This window comes from Eurytemora carolleeae, unplaced genomic scaffold (genome assembly GCF_000591075.1).
Source record: "Eurytemora carolleeae unplaced genomic scaffold, Eaff_2.0 scaffold282, whole genome shotgun sequence".
NCBI lineage: Eukaryota > Metazoa > Arthropoda > Copepoda > Calanoida > Temoridae > Eurytemora > Eurytemora carolleeae.
In genome coordinates, this window is record NW_019396282.1 from 219805 (window position 1) to 242965 (window position 23161).

Here is a 23161-nt window from a genome sequence, read left to right on the forward strand (position 1 = left end):
TAGTAAAAATGTGGAAATGCAGTTTAATAAATATATCCTATTTATAACTCTATCTATCTATAACGATATCTATTTATATATCTATCCTTCTATCTGTCTATCTATCTATCTATCTATCTATATATATATCTATCTATCTATCTATCTATCTATCTATCTATCTATCTATCTATCTATCTATCTATCTATCTATCTATCTATCTATCTATCTATCTATCTATCTATCTATCTATCTATCTATCTATCTATNCCCCCCGTGAATCCTATCCACAGTGATGACAGGTTTAATTAATTTTACGTCCGCCCCCATATTGATATTATAGCCCTGGGGGCCGGGGTGTTATGATTTAAGTTTAAAGCTTATCACATACATGTGAATTTAGTGTAAAGAGGAATAAGTTTTCAGTAAATATGGATTATATAATATACAAAAGAAAACGAAATGAATTGTTAGAAAAGTAAGAAATAAGAAACTAGAATATCTTTCTATTTATCTTTGGTATGAGATTTATTTAAATTACTCTTGGACAGAAATTGTCAGGGACAGAGAATAATGCTAAAAGAGTATGGACAAGAGGTATGATCACACAGGACTATAAAGTTGGTAGCCGGGACAATAAAACTAATAATCTGAGCCATAAAGTTGTTAGCCGGGACAAAAAAGTTAACAGAGACAGTAAAATTCATAGCCCCGATAATGAAGTTGTTATTTGAGACAATACAGGTTTTAGCCAAGACAATAAAGTTGTTAGCAGAGATAATAAAGCTGTTTGCCGGAACAATAAAATCGTTAGCTGGGGGTATAAAAGATGTTAGCCAGGACAATAAAGTTAATAGTATTTAATGGCTATAAATTCAAAAGCTCAATCAGTAAAGTTGTTAGCCGGGACATTAAAGTTGTTAGCCGGGACATTAAAGGGACCGTTCACTTATTTGGGTAATTTCAGGGTAAACTGAACTGCCTATTCGCTCTTGATTGGTAATAGTCTTACTTTTCAAAGACAACTGTGACCGGAGAAAAAGCCGATTTTTCGTTCAGAATTTGAGCGGAAAGGGACGGTCCCTCTCTATAGACACTATTTGATGTTTTTTTCAGTAACAGCAGCCCAATAACATTTAAATTTATCATATTTTAATGTCAGTATGTGTTCGTTATTATGTACTAAAATATTAAAACTTTTGATATTTGAGTTAGCAAGAAATTAACGTTTTTCGTATTAAAACACGTAAACTGTGTATACAAAGACGACGTCTCTACGACAATCAATTAATCATTACTCGTATTTTGGTTCGTAGATTTTGTAGATTTTGTTCGCGTATGTGCACAACTTTTCATTTGTCATGCCGCGTTCAATTCAGCTTTTACACAGGCAATACACAATTTTGAATGCGATAAAATAGTGTTATTTTAGAAATAGAAAGTTAAAAAACAACAAAAATTTACAAATAATGACATTTACAATTAACGATTAGATACTACAGTTTAATTTTATATTCGAAATTTATTTTGATTCACTTCATACTGAAAAAAAACATCAATTAGTGTCTATAGAGAGGGACCGTCCCTTTGCGCTCGAATTCTGAACGAAAAATCGGCTTTTTCTCCAGCCACAGTTGTCTTTGAAAAGTAAGACTATTACCAATCAAGAGCGAATAGACAGTTCAGTTTACCCTGAAATTACCCAAATAAGTGAACGGTCCCTTTAAAGTTGTTAGCCGAGACAATAAAGTTTTTCGCCGGAATGAAGAAGCTAGCGAGGACAATCAGATTATTGAGTCCGGTTGAGCAATGAAGCAATCTGAGGGAATTCCTTCATATCTAAAACTTTTTTCAAGACGCAGTGATAACTATAAAACAACAGAATAAAAAGACGGCATAATAGCATTATTTAAGTATATTTGACGTTGTTACAAAGCAAACAGTTTTATTAGACACTTTTAAAATCAATAATTTGGTGAAATGGTTCTGTTTACACTGCACATTGTCTGTGTCTCATGCTCATTGGACTTTTTAAGGCTATAACTTAATTATAACAGTCGTCTTCTTATTTCAGAGTTCTCTGGTCACCACTGTACATATAAAGAAAAAGATCTAAATAAGAAAAAAGTTATAAAACTACAGACCCTTAATACAAAACATGGAATATAATACAGTGAAACCCTTAATAACGAATACATCGGAAGAATTTATCAAATGTCGTCTTGACAATTTTTAAATGAGTTTTATACTATTTTACGTAAATTTCAGTATTTGCAAAAATAAATAAATAGCCATTAATATGCAGGAACAGTTTTAAAGAGTTCCATATAATCATTTAATTAAAAAACTAAATATCTGCAACATTCCATTATCAGAAAGTGAAGAATACGACATTTGATGAATTCTTTCGATGTATTCGTTATTAAGGATTTCACTGTAATGAAAAAGGTGTTTTAATTTTCTTTTTTTTGCTTTTCGCTCTCCAATTCTTCCTAATTAACCATTCGAGTGTCAGATTAGCACGCTTGCTTGTTCATTAGAATATTATCAACATTTATAATTTGTACACGGACGGTTGATTTACTTTAAACATGGTCAAATAGATAGGGGCGTATGCATGAAAAATGAAAGGGGAGAACTTTTTCATCTTTTCAGAGGAAAATAAAAGAGTCAGCCCCCCCCCCCCCCCACCTTTGAGAAAAAAGCGAAACTCATAGAACCGGTTTTACTTTTTGATAATAAGTTAACGAAAACGCAACGTTAAAATAACATTTTAAATTTTTTAATGTGTCATGTTTTTTGCACTAACTGTAGATATATTGGATAATTCACATTTATCATTCTGTTGTAACCTTTACACTTGACTACCTATATAGTTTCCCTATGTAGCTGCATGACACGGTTTCTCTACTCCAAAGAGGGAGGAGGAGGGGGGGGGTATTAAAGGGACTCTTGACGTAATTTCAAGTGACAATACATATTAAAAAGGCATGCCTGATTCACAACGGTACCCTGTGAACGTTTTTTTCTGGGCCAAAAAATAAACTATCAAAAAATTGCTAATTACATCTACAATCTCTTCCAGGGGGCCCAGAACCCTTCTGCCATTTAAATCAAAAGGATATATATACTTCCTTAGATTCCGAATACCAGGATACCAGAAAACCAGGATACTAGAATATCAGGGTACCAGACTATCAGGATATCAGGATACCAGAATACCAGGATACCAGGATACCAGGATATCAGGATACCAGATTACTAGAAATCAGGAAAACCAGAATACCAGAATACCAGGATACCATAATACCAGGATACCAGAATACCAGGATACCAAGATTCCAAGATACCAGAATACCAGGATACCAGAATACCAGGATACCAGAATACCAGGATACCAGAATACCAGGATACTAGGATACCAGGATTACCAGGATACCAGGATACCAGGACAGCAGAATATTAGGATACCAGAATTTCAAAAAACCAGGATAGAAAGATACAATATCGGGATCAAATATTGAAAATAGGTCCATGTTGAAACTAACTATTTACAAGGAAATTAAATTTACTTAAATTTGAATGAATGGATAGTTAAACCCCCGAGGGATTCAATGATAAACCTGAACATTGGTTATAATTTTTCTCAGAGTAAATAATACATTTTTGCAAATTTCATTACAACAAATAATACTTAAAGGGATTGTTCGCGAAAATGAATGGAGTATTGGCTTACGGTGAAAAATCTTCGCTTTTGATTGCTACTATTCTTACTTTTATCTGTTGCGTCTATAAGGAGAAAATTGTTAGAAACAACTAATACTGAAGAACGTAGCGTCCATACAAATTCAGAAAGTTACAATATACGACTCGGATCGTAAAAAATCAATTTAATTTCAAACAAATCATTCAGATATTACAACCTACAGTCATCGTTTATTTTTTGACTTATTTTTAAATAAATATATTTCATATTATTTTTTTATTTGTTTTGTATACAATGCACTTAAAACGCCGAAATAGTTGGCTGCCAGATGTCTCTGCTCTCGATGCTTTGAATGATTACACGTGGCAGAGACACCTAGCGGCAAAAAAGTCGTTTGAGGTGCATTGTATATAAACAAATAACAAATATTATAAAATATAAACTATAAACGAATGAGTCGAATAATAATCGATGACTTTAGGTTTTAATCTGAATGATTTGTTTGAATTATTTGAATTTGTATGGACGCTACGTTCTTCGGTATAAGTCTTTTTTAACAATTTTCTCCTCATAGACGCAACAGATAGAAGTAAGATTAGTAGCGATCAAAAGCGAATATTTTTCGCGAAGACGCACTTTAAAGACAAATCATTTTTCGGGATAGTTATTTTCAAAAAGAATGAGATAATAGTGAAAACCATAAAATTGCTGAACTAGATGAAATTAAATTGTTTTTGATGTTGTTACAAAACAAATATTTTACTAATCACCTAGTTGAAGTGAAATGGGACTGCATGTAGTGTGTGCACTGCACAATTCCTCTGCCTCATGTTCATTGAACTATTTAAAGTTAAAAATTGAATCTAAAAGTCGTCTTTTATAATGCAGGATCTTCTAGTTTTATCGTAAGTTGAGAATGGCTCGGGCCAATTGAAATTGTGTTGATAGTTCCTTTCAGAAATTGATACGACATTGTATGACTATGTTGATGACATTTTCATGCTAGAAATAAGTTCTCATTTGCAATAATAATTTGCATTTTAGTTTTTTCAGTTCTTTATTTTTTACCCATTTGTATAATGTACACAATTGGACATGGGAATTTCGATGAATCATTTCAAAACATCTGTTTTTAAGAATAATTGAAACATTTATAAAAATTATTTCTGTTAATTTCTTTCATACTTTTTTTCACGGAATACTTTTCATTTTTTAAATTATTTACAGAAAATCATAATTAATTCTAGTTGAGCTTCAAAAACAGGTCCATGTTAATACCTTTTCATTCTTGAGATTAAAAAATGTAAAAAAGGTAACTACTTTTACATTTTAAAATTCAGTTTGTTAATACTTTACTGTCGGTGACTCAATATTAAGTACGCTGTAGCAAATATATTCCAACTGTTAATTTCAGTGTTTAGTGTATACAGTTCATACATGTATTCATATATATATATATAGATATTATATATATAAAAATTTAAATATTTTAGTCACAGTTAGTTTTTCACCTATTTATGTGTTAGACGTACTATTCATTAGTTTTAGAACAATGTTTCTTGTTGTGACAAGAAACAAAATTGCTATAGAACTGTTAAAAAACTCTAAATCATTTATTCTTGCAACCCCGTTGGTGAAAACATTTGATTTAACACATAAAATAAAATTCTTAAGCCTTAATTTAATGGTCGTTTGTACGCTTTAATTCTTTAATTTTAACAAAATATCTTAATCTTTACTATTTCATTTTACTTTCAGGCATTTTAATAATTAGAGACTGTCAGCGTATTTTATGTGACCTTCCTTGTACGTAAAGATGGCAATGCCCGTTACAAACCGGTTCCCTTGATCTGATTAATCATATTGTCTTTTTTTATGGGTTAAAAGTATTTAATGCTGATAATTTCTATTTGTTTTATTTACTGCAGTAGAAATGCACAAGGATCTGAAAGGAATTAACTAAATCTCTTGCAACTCTCATATTTTACGAACTTTTCGGAGGGTAGTCTTTTCGGAGGGTAGTCTTTTAAACCAGACCCAGCCTAAGGCCTAAATGTTTTTGGTTTCTTCAATTTTGATCTATAATGTATAACAATCTTCAATTGTTTAGATTTTATGTTTAATAGGTCAAATTGTGATTGAAAGGGACAGTTTGCTGGGACAAGGACCGAAAACTTAGATCAGTGTAATTTATCTATAACAAAATATTATTTACCGACATAGGGTCAAACGACCCAGGGTCAAACGGCATAGGGTCAAAACAATATACGGTCAAAAACACGACAAAGGGTAAAACGACCGAAGGGTCAAAATGGAAAAAATATGTTATGCATTTTTTCAGGGTTAGGATAGATTATGACAGTTTCTGGGCCGAGCGCTCCGGCTATGACATACTAGAGGGCTGAGCGCTACGGCTACTAGCTCTAATGAACATTAAAATAGTTCAAAGTAACCAACAAATAGTTAAAATGAAATTTTGCCCGTTTGTCGCACTTTATTGACCCTATGCCGTGTTACCCTTTGTCACGTTTTTGCCTGTTTGTCGTTTGACTCCTAGGTCATTTTACCCTTTGTCGTTTGACCCTATGGCATTTGACCCTAGGTCGTTTGAGCCTAAAATTAATTTAGCAGCTTTTTTACTTAATGAAAAAGAAAATTCATATTCTTTTAAAAATGTGTTTGGTTTAATTTTCTTCCTATACACAACTGTATTTCTGAATATTAAGTTATTCTTTTATTCAAAATCTAGATTTAATTCATTGTTTTCTGATTCTCTTTTGCATAAATATTAGACCTGAGCTGAAAACTTTAGAATGGTGGATATCAGGATTAAGGCTTAAACCACTCTTTTTCTTAATATCCAGTTTAAATATTGCTTGTTCTTCACATGAATTTAAACTCCAGAGAAGCTAAACGATCGGATATCTGGATATTTCATTCTAAAGTTTTCAGCTCTGGGCAAATAACTGAAGACGTAGTTTTAAGTGATCATCTATAAAAAAAAAAACTAAAAACGGTGGTATACCTGATTAACAACGAAAAAGTGCATTATCGGAGAAAATTATTTCAATATAATTTTTACTCATGAGATTTGAATATATAATTTTCCTAATTTATCATTTTTTAAGAAAGTAAAATATCAAAATTCTCCTTATTTTTACTCAGCTAGAGTTTTATAAAGTTCCGCTTGAATCGGACACTACCCTCTTTAATTGAAAAATTAACCTTGCAAGACACCGTTAGGTTTTAACAAACAACGTTAAAGATATTTCCGTTAATTTTCAGAAACTCTTAAGAACTTTAACCAGCGTCGATTAAAAATAAGAGGTTTTGGTTCCAAAAAACAGTATATTTTAGTTTTAGCCGGGTTATCCATATATCACCATGAAAATTTCCGTTCATTTTTCTGTCGTTTTTGTAAAACGAATTTTCCTTTAATTTTCAAAACCCTATGGTTGTTGTTAATATTTGGTCAGCCCTATGAAATACAGATGTTCTTCAAGGCTGCATGGTGTTATAAACTTTATTTTTGAATAAAAGGACAGTTTTTAGATTGATTTTATTATTGTTTTATTTGAAATTTGAAAGATAATAAATCAGAAAGATTCCAATAAAATATTATTTCTCGTCGCACTCTATCAGAATGTTGGTAGGTATCAGGTCAAACTAATATCTTGGCGGATTTTTTTAGAGAATATTAAATTCTGTATGTGACATGATTCAACAGTTTAGTTTTATTATTTGTATTTAAAACAATAGACAGTGATTTAAATATGCTTAGCAATTCTTCAAATCTAGCATATCAAGTTGGGGGTCAAGGTGCTTCTTTTAACATGCGTAATTTAATGGATGGAAAATATGTTTTTCTTTTTTAAAATGAATTATTTTCAATTGTAATTTCTCTATAAAATGGCGTTGGGATGTCCGCTAAAGAAACAATGAAAGAATTTGTTAGAATTTCAGGCTAGAAAACCTACGATGCCTTTAGATTGATCAGATAAAGGGTACTGTTCTGAATCGGACATGCGCCTTATTTAAATCACCCATTTAAAACTTACTACACCGAAGTACAAACTGGTTGATTTGGCAATATGTTGGGTCTGGTTGATTCGGCAATATTTTGGGTCTGGTTGATTCGGCAATATTTTGGGTCTGGTTGATTCGGCAATATTTTGGGTCTGGCTGATTTGGAAATATTTTGGGTCTGGTTGATTTGGCATTATGTTGGGTCTGGTTGATTTGGCAATATTTTGGGTCTGGTTGATTTGGCAATATTTTGGGTCTGGTTGATTCGGCAATATTTTGGGTCTGGTTGATTCGGCAATATTTTGGGTTTGGCTGATTTGGAAATATTTTGGGTCTGGTTGATTTGGCAATATTTTGGGTCTGGTTGATTTGGCAATATTTTGGGTCTGGTTGATTCGGCAATAATTTTGGTCTGATTGATTTGAAAAAGAATTTTTTTTTATTAATAGAAACATTTTTAAACTCTCTTAAACTTGATATTACAATTTTAGAGAGTGATGTTCTTGATAGCTGTATTTGCACTCTATTCTTCTAGGAATATTCTTTGTTAAAAGAATTTGAAATATCAAATAATCCTTTCATGACTACTAAACGTGATTTCTAAGTTCATTTTATTATTATATTTATTATAATCACTTTTAGTATTATCAAAATTATTATTTTTTGATAACTAACTAACTAACTAACTAACTAAAAGTACAAGATTTTGACTTTTTTTGCTGAGCTCAGTCTCCTAGCCTATTCTAGCACCAGCGTTTGGCCCCCTCGCTTGTACTTTTAGCACAGTTTGGCCCCCTGTCCTGTACTTTTAGCACAGTTTGGCCCCCCTGTCCTGTACTTTTAGTATAATTTGGCCCCCTGGCCTGTACTTTTAGCACAGTTTGGCCCCCTGTCCTGTACTTTTAGCATAGTTTGGCCCCCTGGCCTGTACTTTTAGCACAGGTTGGCCCACTGTCCTGTACTTTTAGCACAGTTTGGCCCCCTGTCCTGTACTTTTAGCACAGTTTGGCCCCCTGTCCTGTACTTTTAGCACAGTTTGGCCCCCTGGCCTGTACTTTTAGCACAGGTTGGCCCACTGTCCTGTACTTTTAGCACAGTTTGGCCCCCTGTCCTGTACTTTTAGCATAGTTTGGCCCCCTGGCCTGTACTTTTAGCACAGTTTGGCCCCCTGTCCTGTACTTTTAGCACAGTTTGGCCCCCTGTCCTGTACTTTTAGCATAGTTTGGCCCCCTGTCCTATACTTTTAGCACAGTTTGGCCCCCTTTCATGTCCTTTAAGCAGCACTCGGCCCTCTATCCTGTCTTTTAAGCATACAAGAATATAAGAACAAAGTAAACACTTTCTGTGGAAAAGTTTCCAAAGTAGGTTTTTACGGAGATTTCGGAATTTGTCTTAACAGTTTTTAAAGTAAAGTTTTCAGTACTTTTAAAAATATATCATAGTTTTATGATATCATTATCTCCTTCATCGTCATCTTTTTTTATAATGATTTTACTAACTTTGGTTGTTTTGTTATTGGCCAACCTTGTACTTAAAAAAATAAAAAAAATAAAAAATTGTTTTGCATTTATTAATAAAGATTAAGATTTTATAAAAATTTAATCAAAATATTTGTGTTAAAGAGTGCATTGTGTGGAATATCAGAATTCATCATTTAGGTAAACTATAAATAATATTTGCTACGGTGAGGCTTAGAAATCTGAGGAATATATGAAGATACTATTTAAGCAATCTTTTTTTGTGTGTTTTATTATACTAGATTGGGAACCCAGCTTTGCAGGGAAACTGAGCTTTCAATATATCAACTTAGAATTTTTAAACATGCAAACTAAGAACATTACAGAGTTTTTGAAGCAAATATGTCAAGCTGGATTTTTGAGTTATGATAGGATACATAATAGTACAAAAACAAACAAAAGAAACAAATTAACAGACAAATTAATGCTTCTTAATATAAAGATTTGTCTAGTAACATTTACAAACATTGTACAACTGCTGCATGCTTACCGCACTAATACAGTCATTAAATGAGTTTAACAATCGTCGTACTAATCCAAAGTTTAATGGGTCTCACTGTATATAACCTGTAAAATTAGACATGTGTAGATATTTAGACGCAGAAGAATATCTATAATCGCTTAACTTGTCTCAAACTCTGAATTTTTTTAATCTTTATATCTTTGCAACTAAGAATTTTGCTAGATCCAAAAGTTAAACTTAAAAATATAAAAGTTAATATTATCAGGTTGGAAAGATAAAAGGAATTATAAAAGGTTTAGAAAAAGTTATCTATAAAGTCTTATTTCATTTTTTCTCTAAACTATTTTATAAAAATATTCTCTTGGGAAGAGCTGGGAACTTTTGAAGAATAGATATCGGGATTAATGCTTGATCCACTCTTTTTCTAAATCTCAAGATTAAATAATGCTTGTTCTCCTTTTATTATTAATCTCAAGATTAATTAACCAATCGGGATTAAGGATATCACAATCTTAAGTTTTCAGCTCAGGGTACTCATCACGGTAATATTCAAGATTGTATATTTTATTCAAAATCGCGTAATCAGGCAATCTCATCAATGTTGTTGAATGAATTATATCAAAATGTTGAATTATTTGGTTATCCGAGCAACTAGAAATATTTCGAATTATTTATCATTTTAATCAAAAATTCTTAATGCAATTGTAAATTCAAATTGTATTCAACTTGCCAGTGATTTTTATGCAACCTGATGACCGAAAATGGCAACTTATTTTTCCTTAGTTTTAATTTTTTTTAAAAATTTATTCAAAAATAAGGTTGTGATCGCACTATTCAAGAAAACATTTAAAAATCAATTTTTTTTACTTGTGTACAGAATAATTTTCTTGATTAGCAACCATTTTCATATAGGATTCATTTTTAAAGTTAAATGCAGTGTATAGTTACCACTGCCGTTTACCCGCGATTTTAGCCATTTTTCCCGCCCCACTCGGCAGATTTCCGTGGTTTTTTCGAGTTTACCAATCAAAATTTGAGGCAAATCGGTCCAGGGGTTCCTGAGTTATGATCGGACAAACAAACACCATGACAGAGTTAACAACGAATATATTATATATAAATTAAGAAATCCTCCAAAGGTAAAAGAAAACACATTTTGTTTAAGTACGAGTGAGCATAAAGACAATATTAATTCAACATCTTTCTGGTTAACATAGTATAGAACATAATAAATCTATATTTATAAAGAAGTAAGCTCTGTTATGGTTCATATTTGTTTGTTTTACTCTACGTCCAATCAAAATACGGAAGCCCCCTGGCCAATTTGGCACTAATTTTGATAAGGATATCGATAGAACTACGTACGGACGGGAATGTTTTTTTCTGGGTTTTAAAATTCTGAATTGTGTAGGTAGAATTTTTAAGAATTTAAGTTAGTTTCAAGGCAAAGTTGGTTTCCCAAGCTAGTACTTATGTATATAAAGTAGTAATCTCTGTTTGTTTGTTTGACAAATTTTGATTAAGGAACTCGGTTAAATCACGGGGAATTCTGAATTAAGAATTAAGAATTTAAAAATCAAGTTAGTTTCCAGGCAAAGCTTGGTTCCCAAGCTAGTCAATAAAAAAACAGAAATATCCTAGAGAACTAAAACCAGAAATATCCTAGACGACTAAAAACAGAAATATCCTAGACGACTAAAACCAGAAATATCCTAGACGACTAAAAACAGAAATATCCTAGACGACTAAAACCAGAAATATCTTAGACGACTAAAAACAGAAATATCCTAGACGACTAAAAACAGAAATATCCTAGAGAACTAAAAAAAGAATATCCTAGACGACTAAAAACAGAAATATCCTAGACTATTAAAAATTTATGTAACTCAGTATTTTGCGTAATAATACATTAACATGATTCATCGTAACATAATTAATATATTTCATTTTATGAATATAAGTCTTTCCGTTATGTATCTAGGCCTATAAATACCGGAAACATAGGCAGCATAAAAAACTGAATTCTTTGTATGGGACTATGCATGGAATTTACGACCCATTTTGTGTCAAAGCTATTTTCAAATGTTTTGGTGACTTTGCAAATCATGATAAGAATTTAAACACATTGTTAGTTTTTATATATTTAGATTTTATATAAACTATAAAATTGTGTATTTTATATATTTAGATTTTATATAAACTATATAATTGTGTATTTTTCTAGTGACTCATCACAACAAAACAGTACACAACTATCAGGTTTGAATTTTAAAAACATATTATATTTTTATTTCTACAATAAACTAAAATACTAGTTATGAATGATTTATTATACGTCAATAAAATCATGTTATTTTACAGATGAATCTGATTTTATTTTAGCACCAGAGTTACAGGAGAGATATAAAGAATTAGGTAACATTGATAAAAATTAAATTTTTTTAAAGATTTATCAATGTGAAACAAGAAAAGTAATAAAATATGTATAAAAATGAAAAAATTTAGAAATTCTGTTTTTTTAATCTCTAATTAGGCTTGCGATACAGTATAGCCCCCTAAGCTGTGGACTAATTTTTTTATCAATCTTATGTGTATCAGATATTCATATAAAAAACAAATAGTTTTACTATTAGGTTGTAAATTGAGTAAAATGGAGCTGTCTGCTTTGTACACTGCATATTTGCTGTGTTTTATATTCAACGGTCGGTGTTTATATCAGTAAAATGATGATGATGATGTTCCCTATGGGTTTTGGTTTACAAGTAAACATTAAATGTTAATTGGCAGCTTTTCTTTGTTTCCATTTTTATGTGTATCCAAGCTGTTTAAAATCCTGGTAGAAATCAAAATTCAAGTAAATAGTCGTCTTCATTGTACAAATTGAAGTCGTCTTCATTGTATAAATTGAAGTCGTCTTCATTGTATAAAGTGAAGTCGTCTTCATTGTGAGGATATATACGACGACAACTGTAAGGTACGGCCTAATAATATAGAGATATTAATTTAGATGCACTTCGGCATGGTACTCGAAAAAGGCGGGAAAATTCCGCAATCAACACTCCTGAGGATTTTATGCGCCCTGAAGAGCTGGCAGAACGCTACAATTTGACACAAAACCATTCAATATTCGAGAAAAGAGCTGCGGACGAACTTATCATGGAACTAATGATATTTAGGGAAATATTTTCAAGAAAACTTTTTTAACATTCTTTTTCAAAGTCTGGATTAAAATAGATGAAAATGCAAATATAATTTAAAAGTTTTATCACAAGGAAATATTTCTAGTGATCAATCATTTTATGAATATGTACGAGAAAGGTATTTACATTTTTACTTTCATTTGTAACCCCACCAGAACCCGTTCAAAACTAACACAAGTTAAAACATTGCAAATTATTTTCTTAAATAATTCAGATATTTTCTGTAATAATTTAGATATTTTCTGTAATAATTTAGACATTTTCAGTAATAATTTAGATATTTTTTGTAATAACTTAGATATTTTCTGTAATAATTTAGATATTTTCTGTAATAATTTAGATATTTTCTGTAATAATTTAGATATTTTCTGTAATAATTTAGACATTTTCTGTTATAATTTAGATGTTTGCTGTAATAATATAGATATTTTCTGTAATAATTTAGATATTTGCTGTAATAACAATATTTTAGAAATCCTGGTTTTTCTGAGACTGAAATTCAGGCCCAGATGTCAAGCATGATTCAGACTATTGTTCAGTCAGTCCAGATGTATTTTGGTAAATTTTTATTTTTAAATATAAATGACAAAATACATCCGACCAATAAATATTTTTTTGCTAATATTACAGAGTTTACTTAAACAAGTATAATTCAATCCGGACTATACGAAAAAGAACAAATAAGAAAACGACATACTTTCGGCCTGTTTATCTCAAATAGCTTATCAGTGGCGGAAAAACTGGCATGAATGGTACTAATTACTTGCCTCAAACTCTCTTTATTTTTCTCAACCAATTTTATCTTTGCAAAGTAATGTCGTAGATCTTTGATATTTCAAACTTATGCTTAGTAAATTAGCCAATGTTAGAAATGTTTTCACCATCAAGTTGCAAAAAAATAGAGGTATTAAATTCAGAGTTTGAGGCAAGTTTTAAAATCTTTACAGGGACTGTCAATGTGATGTCATGTGATCATCTAATTGAAGATTTGCAAATAATTTCAATTAAATAGTTTTCTGAGCCAAAATAACACAAATATTCTTGTTTTGAATTTCTCTGTTAAATATTCATAGATATCTCAGAAAAGTAAAAATTAATAACAATGAATAGATAATAGACTATTTAGTTTACCATGAATTAACCAAATAATTGAACGGTCCTTCTAAAATGAAGTCGAATTAAATCAAAATTACGTTGAAATTACATCAAAATTGAATTAAATTAACGAAAACCAATTGTTTAGATGACCCCTCCTTAGATATGGGTTTAGAAATACGGATAGTTGACATTATTCAGTTGAAAGACAGGGATCTAATCCCTGCGGGAGATATCAAGGTCTACCTGGAAAAGTTAGTATTTTTCTAAAATTTTTCTTTGACTTTCTATATCATTTAGATTGTATGTTTTTTTATTGTAATTTCATATGATTAAAAAAAATGTTTAAAAAATTGTACAAAGATATATTTCACAGATTTTAGACACTGCACATTTTCACAATTGCCATTTATAGAGCACAGCAGAATTTTTCTTGAATTTTGAACATGGTATTTGATTTTTGCTTATTAACTAGATAAACTTTTAAATTCATAGTCATAAATCAACTTAACCCTTTTTAAATAGAAGTTTACTAAGACAGTCCTCTAGAAGGAGTTTATATTATTTTAGTTTCTGTAACTACCAAAGGAAGCAAAAAACTTGGAGGTCTGGACGCTGGGATCATGCGCTTCTTTTAACAGGAACTGATCTATACACTACATTTGGCAACCAACAAATGAACGGTAAACCCACTTAAAGGTTATGATCATTGATCATCTATTAAAAGGGACTTATTTGTGCACTACATTTGGAAACCATGACAAATGAATGGTAAGCATACTTAAACCCTTGGATCAAACGATTCTATTAACGCTGGGATTATGCCCGTCTATTAACAGAAATTGATCTGTATGCTACATCTGGAAACCAATTAATAAACGGTAAACACACATTCAACACTAGGATCATGCAAGCTTTAAAGAGGAACAAATGTATACATACACTACAACAACTAATACATATTGACCACAGAAATTTCAAAGTGAAGACAATAAGGAGCAATACTAACTCTGTACGTACAGTGTACAATTATACAATTGTACTCTGTACGTACAGTGTACAATTATACAATTGTACTCTGTACGTACAGTGTACAATTATACAATTGTACACTGTACCATTTATTCTATAAAAAATAATAAAATAAATATATTACTAAAAACAAGCATGTCCTGAGATGAGGTAAAAAATGTTTTCAACTTCTAAAAGATAGGGGAAACCCATAGATAGATTATTGTATCAAAGAAAAAAAAAAGAATATACAAATTCTAGTTTTCTAGGAAGTTCTGGGATGGCTTATCTATCTGGAATGTGTAGTGCGGAATATAGTTGTACAATTGCAGAAGCTAGATCTTTAGGTTCAACTTCTCTTATAGGTCAGCAGAACTATAGAACAATATTAAACACAGGACATACAAGGTGTCCCACTAAACATGACAGTTGGTGAATAGTTTTGAATGTATTTTTCCATATACTGTATTTAATATTAAAGACTTATTCGCAGTTTTTTAGCTTAAAAAATCTTTAACTCAAATTACTATATAAGATGACTCTCATAAATTATTTCTATTTTATACTCTTTGGTATCAAACAAATCATGGAAGAAGACATTTTAAACTATTCACCAACTGTCATGTTTCGTGGGACTTCAACTAAACATTATATTTTAAAGGGACTATAAGCGTAATTTAAAATGGCCTACGTTTAAATAGGGGCATCCCCGATTAACAACGGTACCATTTAAACTTTTGACTTATCATTGTTGACAAAGAACTCAGTGAATATATATATTTCTTAAATGCTGTTTGAAAACCGTAAAATTGGAGTGTACGTTACCGTACTGCGTGAACGTAGATGACGCCACAATAATTGCTCTAGAAAATCTGGAATATTCTATGTTCAACTCGGTTTTTAAAAATTCGAAAGTGAGTATTTATATTCTGCCACTTTTAGAAAGTAAATATAAATGTTCCTTGACTCTTAAACAGCTTACAAACAAAATTTGCAACAATTACGAATATTTCTGTAGATAAAAAAGGAAAATGTTGTCATCCTTGAGCAGTCAAAGGTTAAAAGGGAATGTCCCCTCTTTATTTGAACGGTCAGCATGGAACTTTCGATAACAGTCCCAATATTATCGTCTTTGATTTGAAACTGATAAGGGATTTGTGAATCAATTAATAAGTTTTTTATCTTAATTTTAATTATTATGTGCTTAAGGGCTGATTTTAGAATTTGTTTGATTTTTGATAATTTTTAATAATTTTAAAATTTTTTTTAGTGACTCATGAACTGGCACACAACCTGGGAGCTGATCATGACGGGGATAGAGACAACAGGGAACTAACAATTTAAAAAAAAAAAAATTCTTTGAGAAATTTTTTGTTGTATCTGGGATAAGGCACGATGTGCATGGTGTTTAGTAAAATTGTCCCACATATCAGTTACGCCAAATAGGGCCTTCCCGTTGAATAATTACATTTGTTCCTATGTTAATAGTTGTATATTGTGTTAAATATTGAAAACCTTGCCAAAAAAACTTAAAGGAACTGAGTTTTTGTCACAAACTCTGATTTTCGAATCTCGATATCTGTGCAACCCGATGTTGTAGACCCTTGATATTTCAAACTATGAATTCTGTTAGATTAAAGTGTCAAAGTTTGAAATATATAATGTTTACACAATCAGGTTGCAAAGATATAGGAATTAGAAAGTTTGACTTTTTGGTAAAAACTCAGTTCCTTTGGATTTATTTCTCACACAACCCTTAAAATAATTAATTTGTTTTCTTTCTAAAGAGAATGTAAGAGAGAAGGTTATATTATGGGACCAATGCTTGGACCTGGGGCCAACACATGGTCGTCATGCACTCAAAGGTTAAATTTTATTTTCCATTTTAAAATTCCAATAATTACATTAATTTATATGTAAAAAGAAATTCCAAGAAAAAACGCTTTTTTGACAGTTTTTAATTTAAGGTCGTCTTCATTAGCTAACGGGCACTGCAAGTGTTGACCTATTTATTCTCTGAAATCTGTTATTTCGCAATAAGCATACAATATGTGTACAATTATTATGGCGACAGTCAGTTCTTACAGTTAAACCCTAATTGTAAGCAATTTACATCGAAAGAATTTATCAAATATCGTCTTGACAATTTTTCAATGGGTTTTGTATACTATTTACGTATATATCAGTATTTGCGAGAATAAATAAATAGCTATGAATATGCGGGAACAGTTTTAAAGAGTTCCATATAATCATTTAATTAAAAAACTAAATATCTGCAACATTCCATTATCAGAAAGTAAAGAATACGACATTTGAATTCGATTTATGGCTAATTTATGGTATAACTGTATGAGAAAACAATTTTTGAAGACTTTCTTTTATGACACTTTTTGAACACTTTCTTTTATGATAATTTTTAAACACTTTCTTTTATGACAATTTTTAAACATTTTCTTTTATGACACTTTTTGAACACTTTCTTTTATGACACTTTTTGAACACTTTCTTTTATGACACTTTTTGAAAGGAAGTCGTCTTTTTATGCTGACTGGCATTCCAATTTGATACCTTAATATACACTTTCTGAGATTGGTGATTCGCAATAAGGATGCAATAATGCAATATGCTTCCAATTATTACAGCGATAGTTTGACACAATTCGAAGAACAATTTTTTTTATGACATTTTTGACATGAGGTCGTCATCTATGCTAAATGGAACACAGATCCAGAAAAGAGTACGTTTGGCCAAACATTTCAGTGCCAATTAGTTTAAGAAGACGACCTCCAGTAAAAAAGTATCAAAAAGAGATTGTTTTTATCAGTTCATGAATTAAATTACAAAATACAATTTTGTAATCTGCAACTGAACTATTCCTACAGAAGTGTCCTGAACATTTTTAAATATTCTAAAATAATTGCAACATACAAAGAAAAATTATATTTCTCAATAAAAATTTCTGATCTCACTTTAGTTATAATTTCAGGCAAATAAATGACTTTGTGAAGAGTCTTCCAAACTTCAGATCAGGCAACTGCCTGGACAACACTGTTACAGGAGGGCTAGTTTATAACAAGCAAGGTATTTAGGAATGATGTATATAATCATTAGGATGCTTAAATTTGTGTAAACGTAAAACTTGTTTCAGAAATCTTAAATGCCGACTTTAGGAACTTTAACTATATATAAATTTGGCTTGTCTGTCTGTTTGTCTGGGTGTCTGTCTGTTTGTTTGTATCCAATAAACGTCAAAACGGCTGAACCGATCGGGCCCAAATTTTTTGTGGGACATCACGTGACCACAGGAAAGGTTTATGAATGATAAAAATTTTAAAAATTTGTCTGTTTGTTTGTTTGTATCCAATAAACGTCAAAACGGCTGAACCCATCGGGCCCAAATTTTTTGTGGGACATCACGTGACCACAGGGAAGGTTTATCAATGATAAAAATTTAAAAAATGTATTTTAAAGGTTTTTAATTTTGTAAAAAAAAATTAAATTCTTGAAAATCCGCGAATTTTTTTTTTTAAATCCGCAAAAAAATTTTCTTCTTTGTTTTAAAATGTAAGCAAAAAGAACATGTTCACAATTTAAATAGAAGTAGGGCGCGAAGCGCCCTAAAAGCCGAGTGAATACAAATTTTTCAATAAAAGAAAACATCAAAATATGTTTAGCTTCATCTATAATATAAAAAGGTCTTTCATTTGCTAAGCGATCTTTGTTTGATAAAATAGTGTGTGTTGTGTAACAGTGTAAATGATTTATAAATATAATAATTCAACATGATTTACAAAAAAAATAATTTAGCAAAATTAATCTAGAATATATTATATGTAGAAATGCCGGGGATAAAGTTTGATGGCGAAGCTCAATGCAATTATATGTACGGAAAAGGTAAAAAATGATACAAACTGAAAATGTGCAGAACCTAATTTACGATTTAAAATTTAATATTTAATATTTCTTTAATTTTAGATTGGCATTTTTATACCGGCGCTATAGGCCCCAGGTAACAAAAAATCATTATTTACCCTACACTCTTTTAATTTTTGCACAGAATCCCTTTAAGTAAAGAAACAGTCCCACAAATACTAAAATCTGATCTGATACCTGCAGCTTGGACGCACTAATTCAATAAATAAGAAGAGACACTCAGTGATGACGCACATTTGAAACGAACTTTTCAGAGCCGGTTAACACGACACTTAAAAATGTGACATATGTATATTGCACATACAAAATACATGGCTTTAAACATATAGAACACAAAATGATTAACATTTACGTATTATACACATGGGATTTAAGAGACGAGTTTAAAATCGTCTTTGTAAAAAATTAGCGTTGTGTTACCAAATTTCAATGGTCAAAATAAAGTGACATCTGCTGCAGTTTAATTTATTTAAACGCTAAAAAAATGTTTTGTTATTCTGAAAAACGCTGTATGGATTCCCTTGTTTATTGGGACACCCTGTATAAAAACATTTTAGTACTTTGATTTACCAAAAATGAAATTAAAGTTTTCTATCAAAGAGGCAAGGGATCCTTATATATATATATATATATATATATATATCTATAAAATGAAAGTTTACAGGACGAAACCACAAATCATAAAAATATCATTTTTTTATTACAGTCAAATAAATGACCCTTGTGAATCTCTCTGGTGCCGATTTAGATATCAGCTCAAAACTCCGAATGCCCCAGCTCTGCAAGGTAAGATTTACTAATTACTTGCTTAAAAATGTAATTTTCTAATCCCTAAAACTTTTATATATTTATAGGAACTGAATGTGGAATAGGAAAAGTTTGTTACAGGTTAAAATTAAAAATTCATCATTTAAAAACATGATTTTCAGAAATGTTTTTGCAAAGCTTATTCAAAATTGTCCCTACTAGAAATTCAAGGCGCTTCGAGAAAAAAATGTTGGGAATTTTTAAAAAAAAATCGCGGATTTTCAAGAATTTATTAGTTTTTACAAAATTAAAAACCTTTAAAACACATTTTTTTTAAATTTTTTATCATAAACCTTCCCTGGGATAACGCGAGGTGCCACAAAAAAGTTGGGCCCGATCGGTTCAGCCGTTTTGACGTTTATTGGATACAAACAAACAAACAAACAAACAAACAAACAGACCAGCCAAATTTATATATAGATAAAGGGGTGAACCAAAGCAAACACGAAAAAAATTAAGATACTAAATTGTGAGTTTTCTTTGTTGTAAAAAATAGTTTTTAAACAGTTTATATTGTTTGTTTCAGTTTGAATAAATAAATACAGATTACATAAAGATATATTATTGATAACTCGTCTCAAACTCAATTTTTATTCCTTTACCTGTGCCAACCATTAGGGCGTAAACCTTTGTTATTTCAAACTTTGGAATATCGATTTAATGATTAGAAAAATAAGATTTTAAGCGAGTAATAATTTCCTTTTTCTGAAAAGTCTGACACCAAATGACAAGTATCTAATGTTAAGAGGGGGTTGTCGCAGCGCGAGCGAGATCATGTCTTCAGAACAAATAATTGAACAAAATATACCAACAACAAGAACTACAGAAACAACAAGAACAGCTCAACCAACCACAACAAGATCAACAAGAAGACCATCAGAAAGAGAACAAGCTATCTGTGAAATTATGAGATTCTTTAATCGAAACTGGCCTGGATGCAATTAAGACTATCACATCTGTTTTTTATATTTTGAGACTATATATAGACATGACTTCAAGTGACTCTTTAATCAAAGAGTTGAATTCTAATTCACAATGAACCCACTACTTTATGTAATCAATAATGTGTTTAATTCTGATTATTTCATGCATTATTTTCTGTTGCAGAAACTCGCCGGTCACTTTTATAAAAAATTGAAAGTTATCAATTTTCAAAATCTAAATCTTGGTCCTATGCATTGCCTATTCATTACCGGACTTGTGTCTCTTTAAGTATAGGGTCACTTGAATTACATCAACTGTCTCTTTAAGTATAGGGTCACTTGAATTACATCAACTGTCTCTTTAAGTAGAGGGTCACTTGAATTACATCAACTGTCTCTTTAAGTATAGGGTCACTTGAATTACATCAACTGTCTCTTTAAGCATAGGGTCACTTGAATTACATCAACTGTCTCTTTAAGTAGAGGGTCACTTGTATTACATCAACTGTCTCTTAAGCAATTCACAGCTGTTTATAATTATTTAAATAATTGTTGATATTATATATTTCAGAACAACATAAGTTTATTTAAAATAGAATAATTAAAGCAATTATCATAAATATAAAAAGATAATTAACTTAATTATCAAAGTGTAATTAATATACAATATTTACCAAGTTTAACACAAAACATTAAAATATTTATAAACATATAGAGTTACCCTAGCCCCCCAAAATATAAGACTTTAAGGATAACCTGGATCTCACTTCAGGGCCTGAGGCCAGATCTTTTGTGTTGAAAATTTAGGGATCAAGCATGCATTGATCTCCTCGCGTGCAACTTACCGATTAATTTTGCTCCGTATAGTGATCATGTCTGATCAAGCGTTGAAGATCCATTTTAAACAAAAATTTCAACTTCTGAAAATATATTTATTTGGGGTTTCTGCCTTAAATATATTCTTCCAATGGTATATTGAAAGTTTTGGCTTTATAACAACAATTTCATAGCTCTAGGGAATCATAGACGAATACTTTAGAATGGTTGATATCGAGATCAATGCTTGATCCTTTCTTTATGATAATCTCAAGACTAAATTAGTGGTCAGATTAACTTCTAGAGATTAGAGATGCGCTCTTTAACTTTTGAAAACCGGTTTTTAATTTTCCCGCATTTATGGTGTCATATCAATTGGACTAATGATCGATCGAATGAGCGTAAGTTTTGAATTAATGTTTATTAAGACTAACGTTCAAAAGGACTTTAGTCCATGTGATAAATATGTTCTTTAAGAAGTTCATATGAACATGATTAAATTTATATTTGTTTAAATACTCTAAAAGCCGGCTTGGGAACAGCTGACTTTAGTTCCATCGGATATTAGTCTAATCGATAAAGCATCATATCTGTATTTTTATTTAGATTTACATAAGATGAGATATATTTGATACCAAGATTTAAAACACACAAATTCTGACTTCAGGAATGCACGTAATCAAGGACAAAATAAATTCTGTACAGTCGTCTTTTAAGCCTCATTCTTTGTGGGTTACAATGTATAAATTATAGCATATCGTATATCGTATCTGGAGGTAGGATGGTTGGATACCTTGGATATATGAAACTGGAGGTATAGGATACTGGTGGTAGGATGTTAAAAATATGATGATTGGTAAGGTACTGAAGGTAAGCTGGTATGATGGACATAGGAAACTGGGGGTATATGATACTGCAGAGATATGATACTGGAGGTATGATGTTAATAATATGATGATTGATATGATACTGGAGGTAAGATTCTGGGGCGTATGAATACTAAAGATAACACACTCCATCCACTCCTATCTAACAGCTAATGTATGCTATCACACTCCATCCACTCCTATCTAACAGCTAATGTATGCTATCACACTCCATCCAATCCTATCTAACAGTTGATGTATTAAACTCCATCCACTCCTATCTAACAGTTGATGTATTATACTCCATCCACTCCTATCTAACAGCTGATGTAGTACACTCCATCCAATCCTATCTAACAGCTAATGTATGCTATCACACTCCATCCAATCCTATCTAACAGCTAATGTATGCTATCACACTCCATCCACTCCTATCTAACAGCTAATGTATGCTATCACACTACATCCACTCCTATGTAGAGTAAGTTTATTGCAGATATTAACCGAGGTAAGTCAAAATGAAGCCAACATTTGTAAGCTTCAAAACCAAGTTTCGGATACCGATTTTAATGAACAAAAACAAAAATTAAGTCAATTAGAAAATAGTCTTTCTGAACTTACAAATAGGTTAGATACAGTAAGACAGGCAGATTTAAACTTAAAAATACTTTCGGAAATCAGCAAGAATGAAGGCGACATCCAGGTAATAAAAGAACATTTATCCAATACAGTGGCCGAATTTAAAGAATTTGAGCGGCGGTTTAAATCTAAGCCGCGGCTTAAATATGGTTGGTTCCACTTAAAATTGTATCAAATGT

At 31.1% G+C, this 23161-nt stretch overlaps 1 protein-coding gene across 2 annotated transcripts; it reads left to right on the forward strand.

Annotated features, from left to right (window-relative positions):
- Positions 1 to 8174: 8174 nt before the first annotated feature.
- LOC111700117 (A disintegrin and metalloproteinase with thrombospondin motifs adt-2) lies at positions 8175 to 21239 on the forward strand. 2 transcript variants are annotated; one of them, XM_023470937.1, is made up of 18 exons: positions 8175 to 8247; positions 9335 to 9370; positions 11917 to 11951; positions 12054 to 12107; positions 12700 to 12868; positions 12978 to 13010; positions 13365 to 13450; positions 14136 to 14241; positions 14558 to 14670; positions 15268 to 15363; positions 16269 to 16326; positions 16786 to 16863; positions 17985 to 18079; positions 18836 to 18892; positions 18974 to 19007; positions 19638 to 19717; positions 19786 to 19819; positions 20485 to 21239. In XM_023470937.1, the coding sequence occupies exons 1-18, from the start codon at positions 8210 to 8212 to the stop codon at positions 20681 to 20683; spliced, it is 1401 nt and encodes a 466-aa protein (XP_023326705.1). In that variant the 5' UTR covers positions 8175 to 8209; the 3' UTR covers positions 20684 to 21239. The 2 variants fall into 2 exon arrangements, with proteins under 2 accessions (XP_023326705.1, XP_023326706.1); XM_023470938.1 differs by having other exon boundaries at positions 12075 to 12107.
- Positions 21240 to 23161: the final 1922 nt, after the last annotated feature.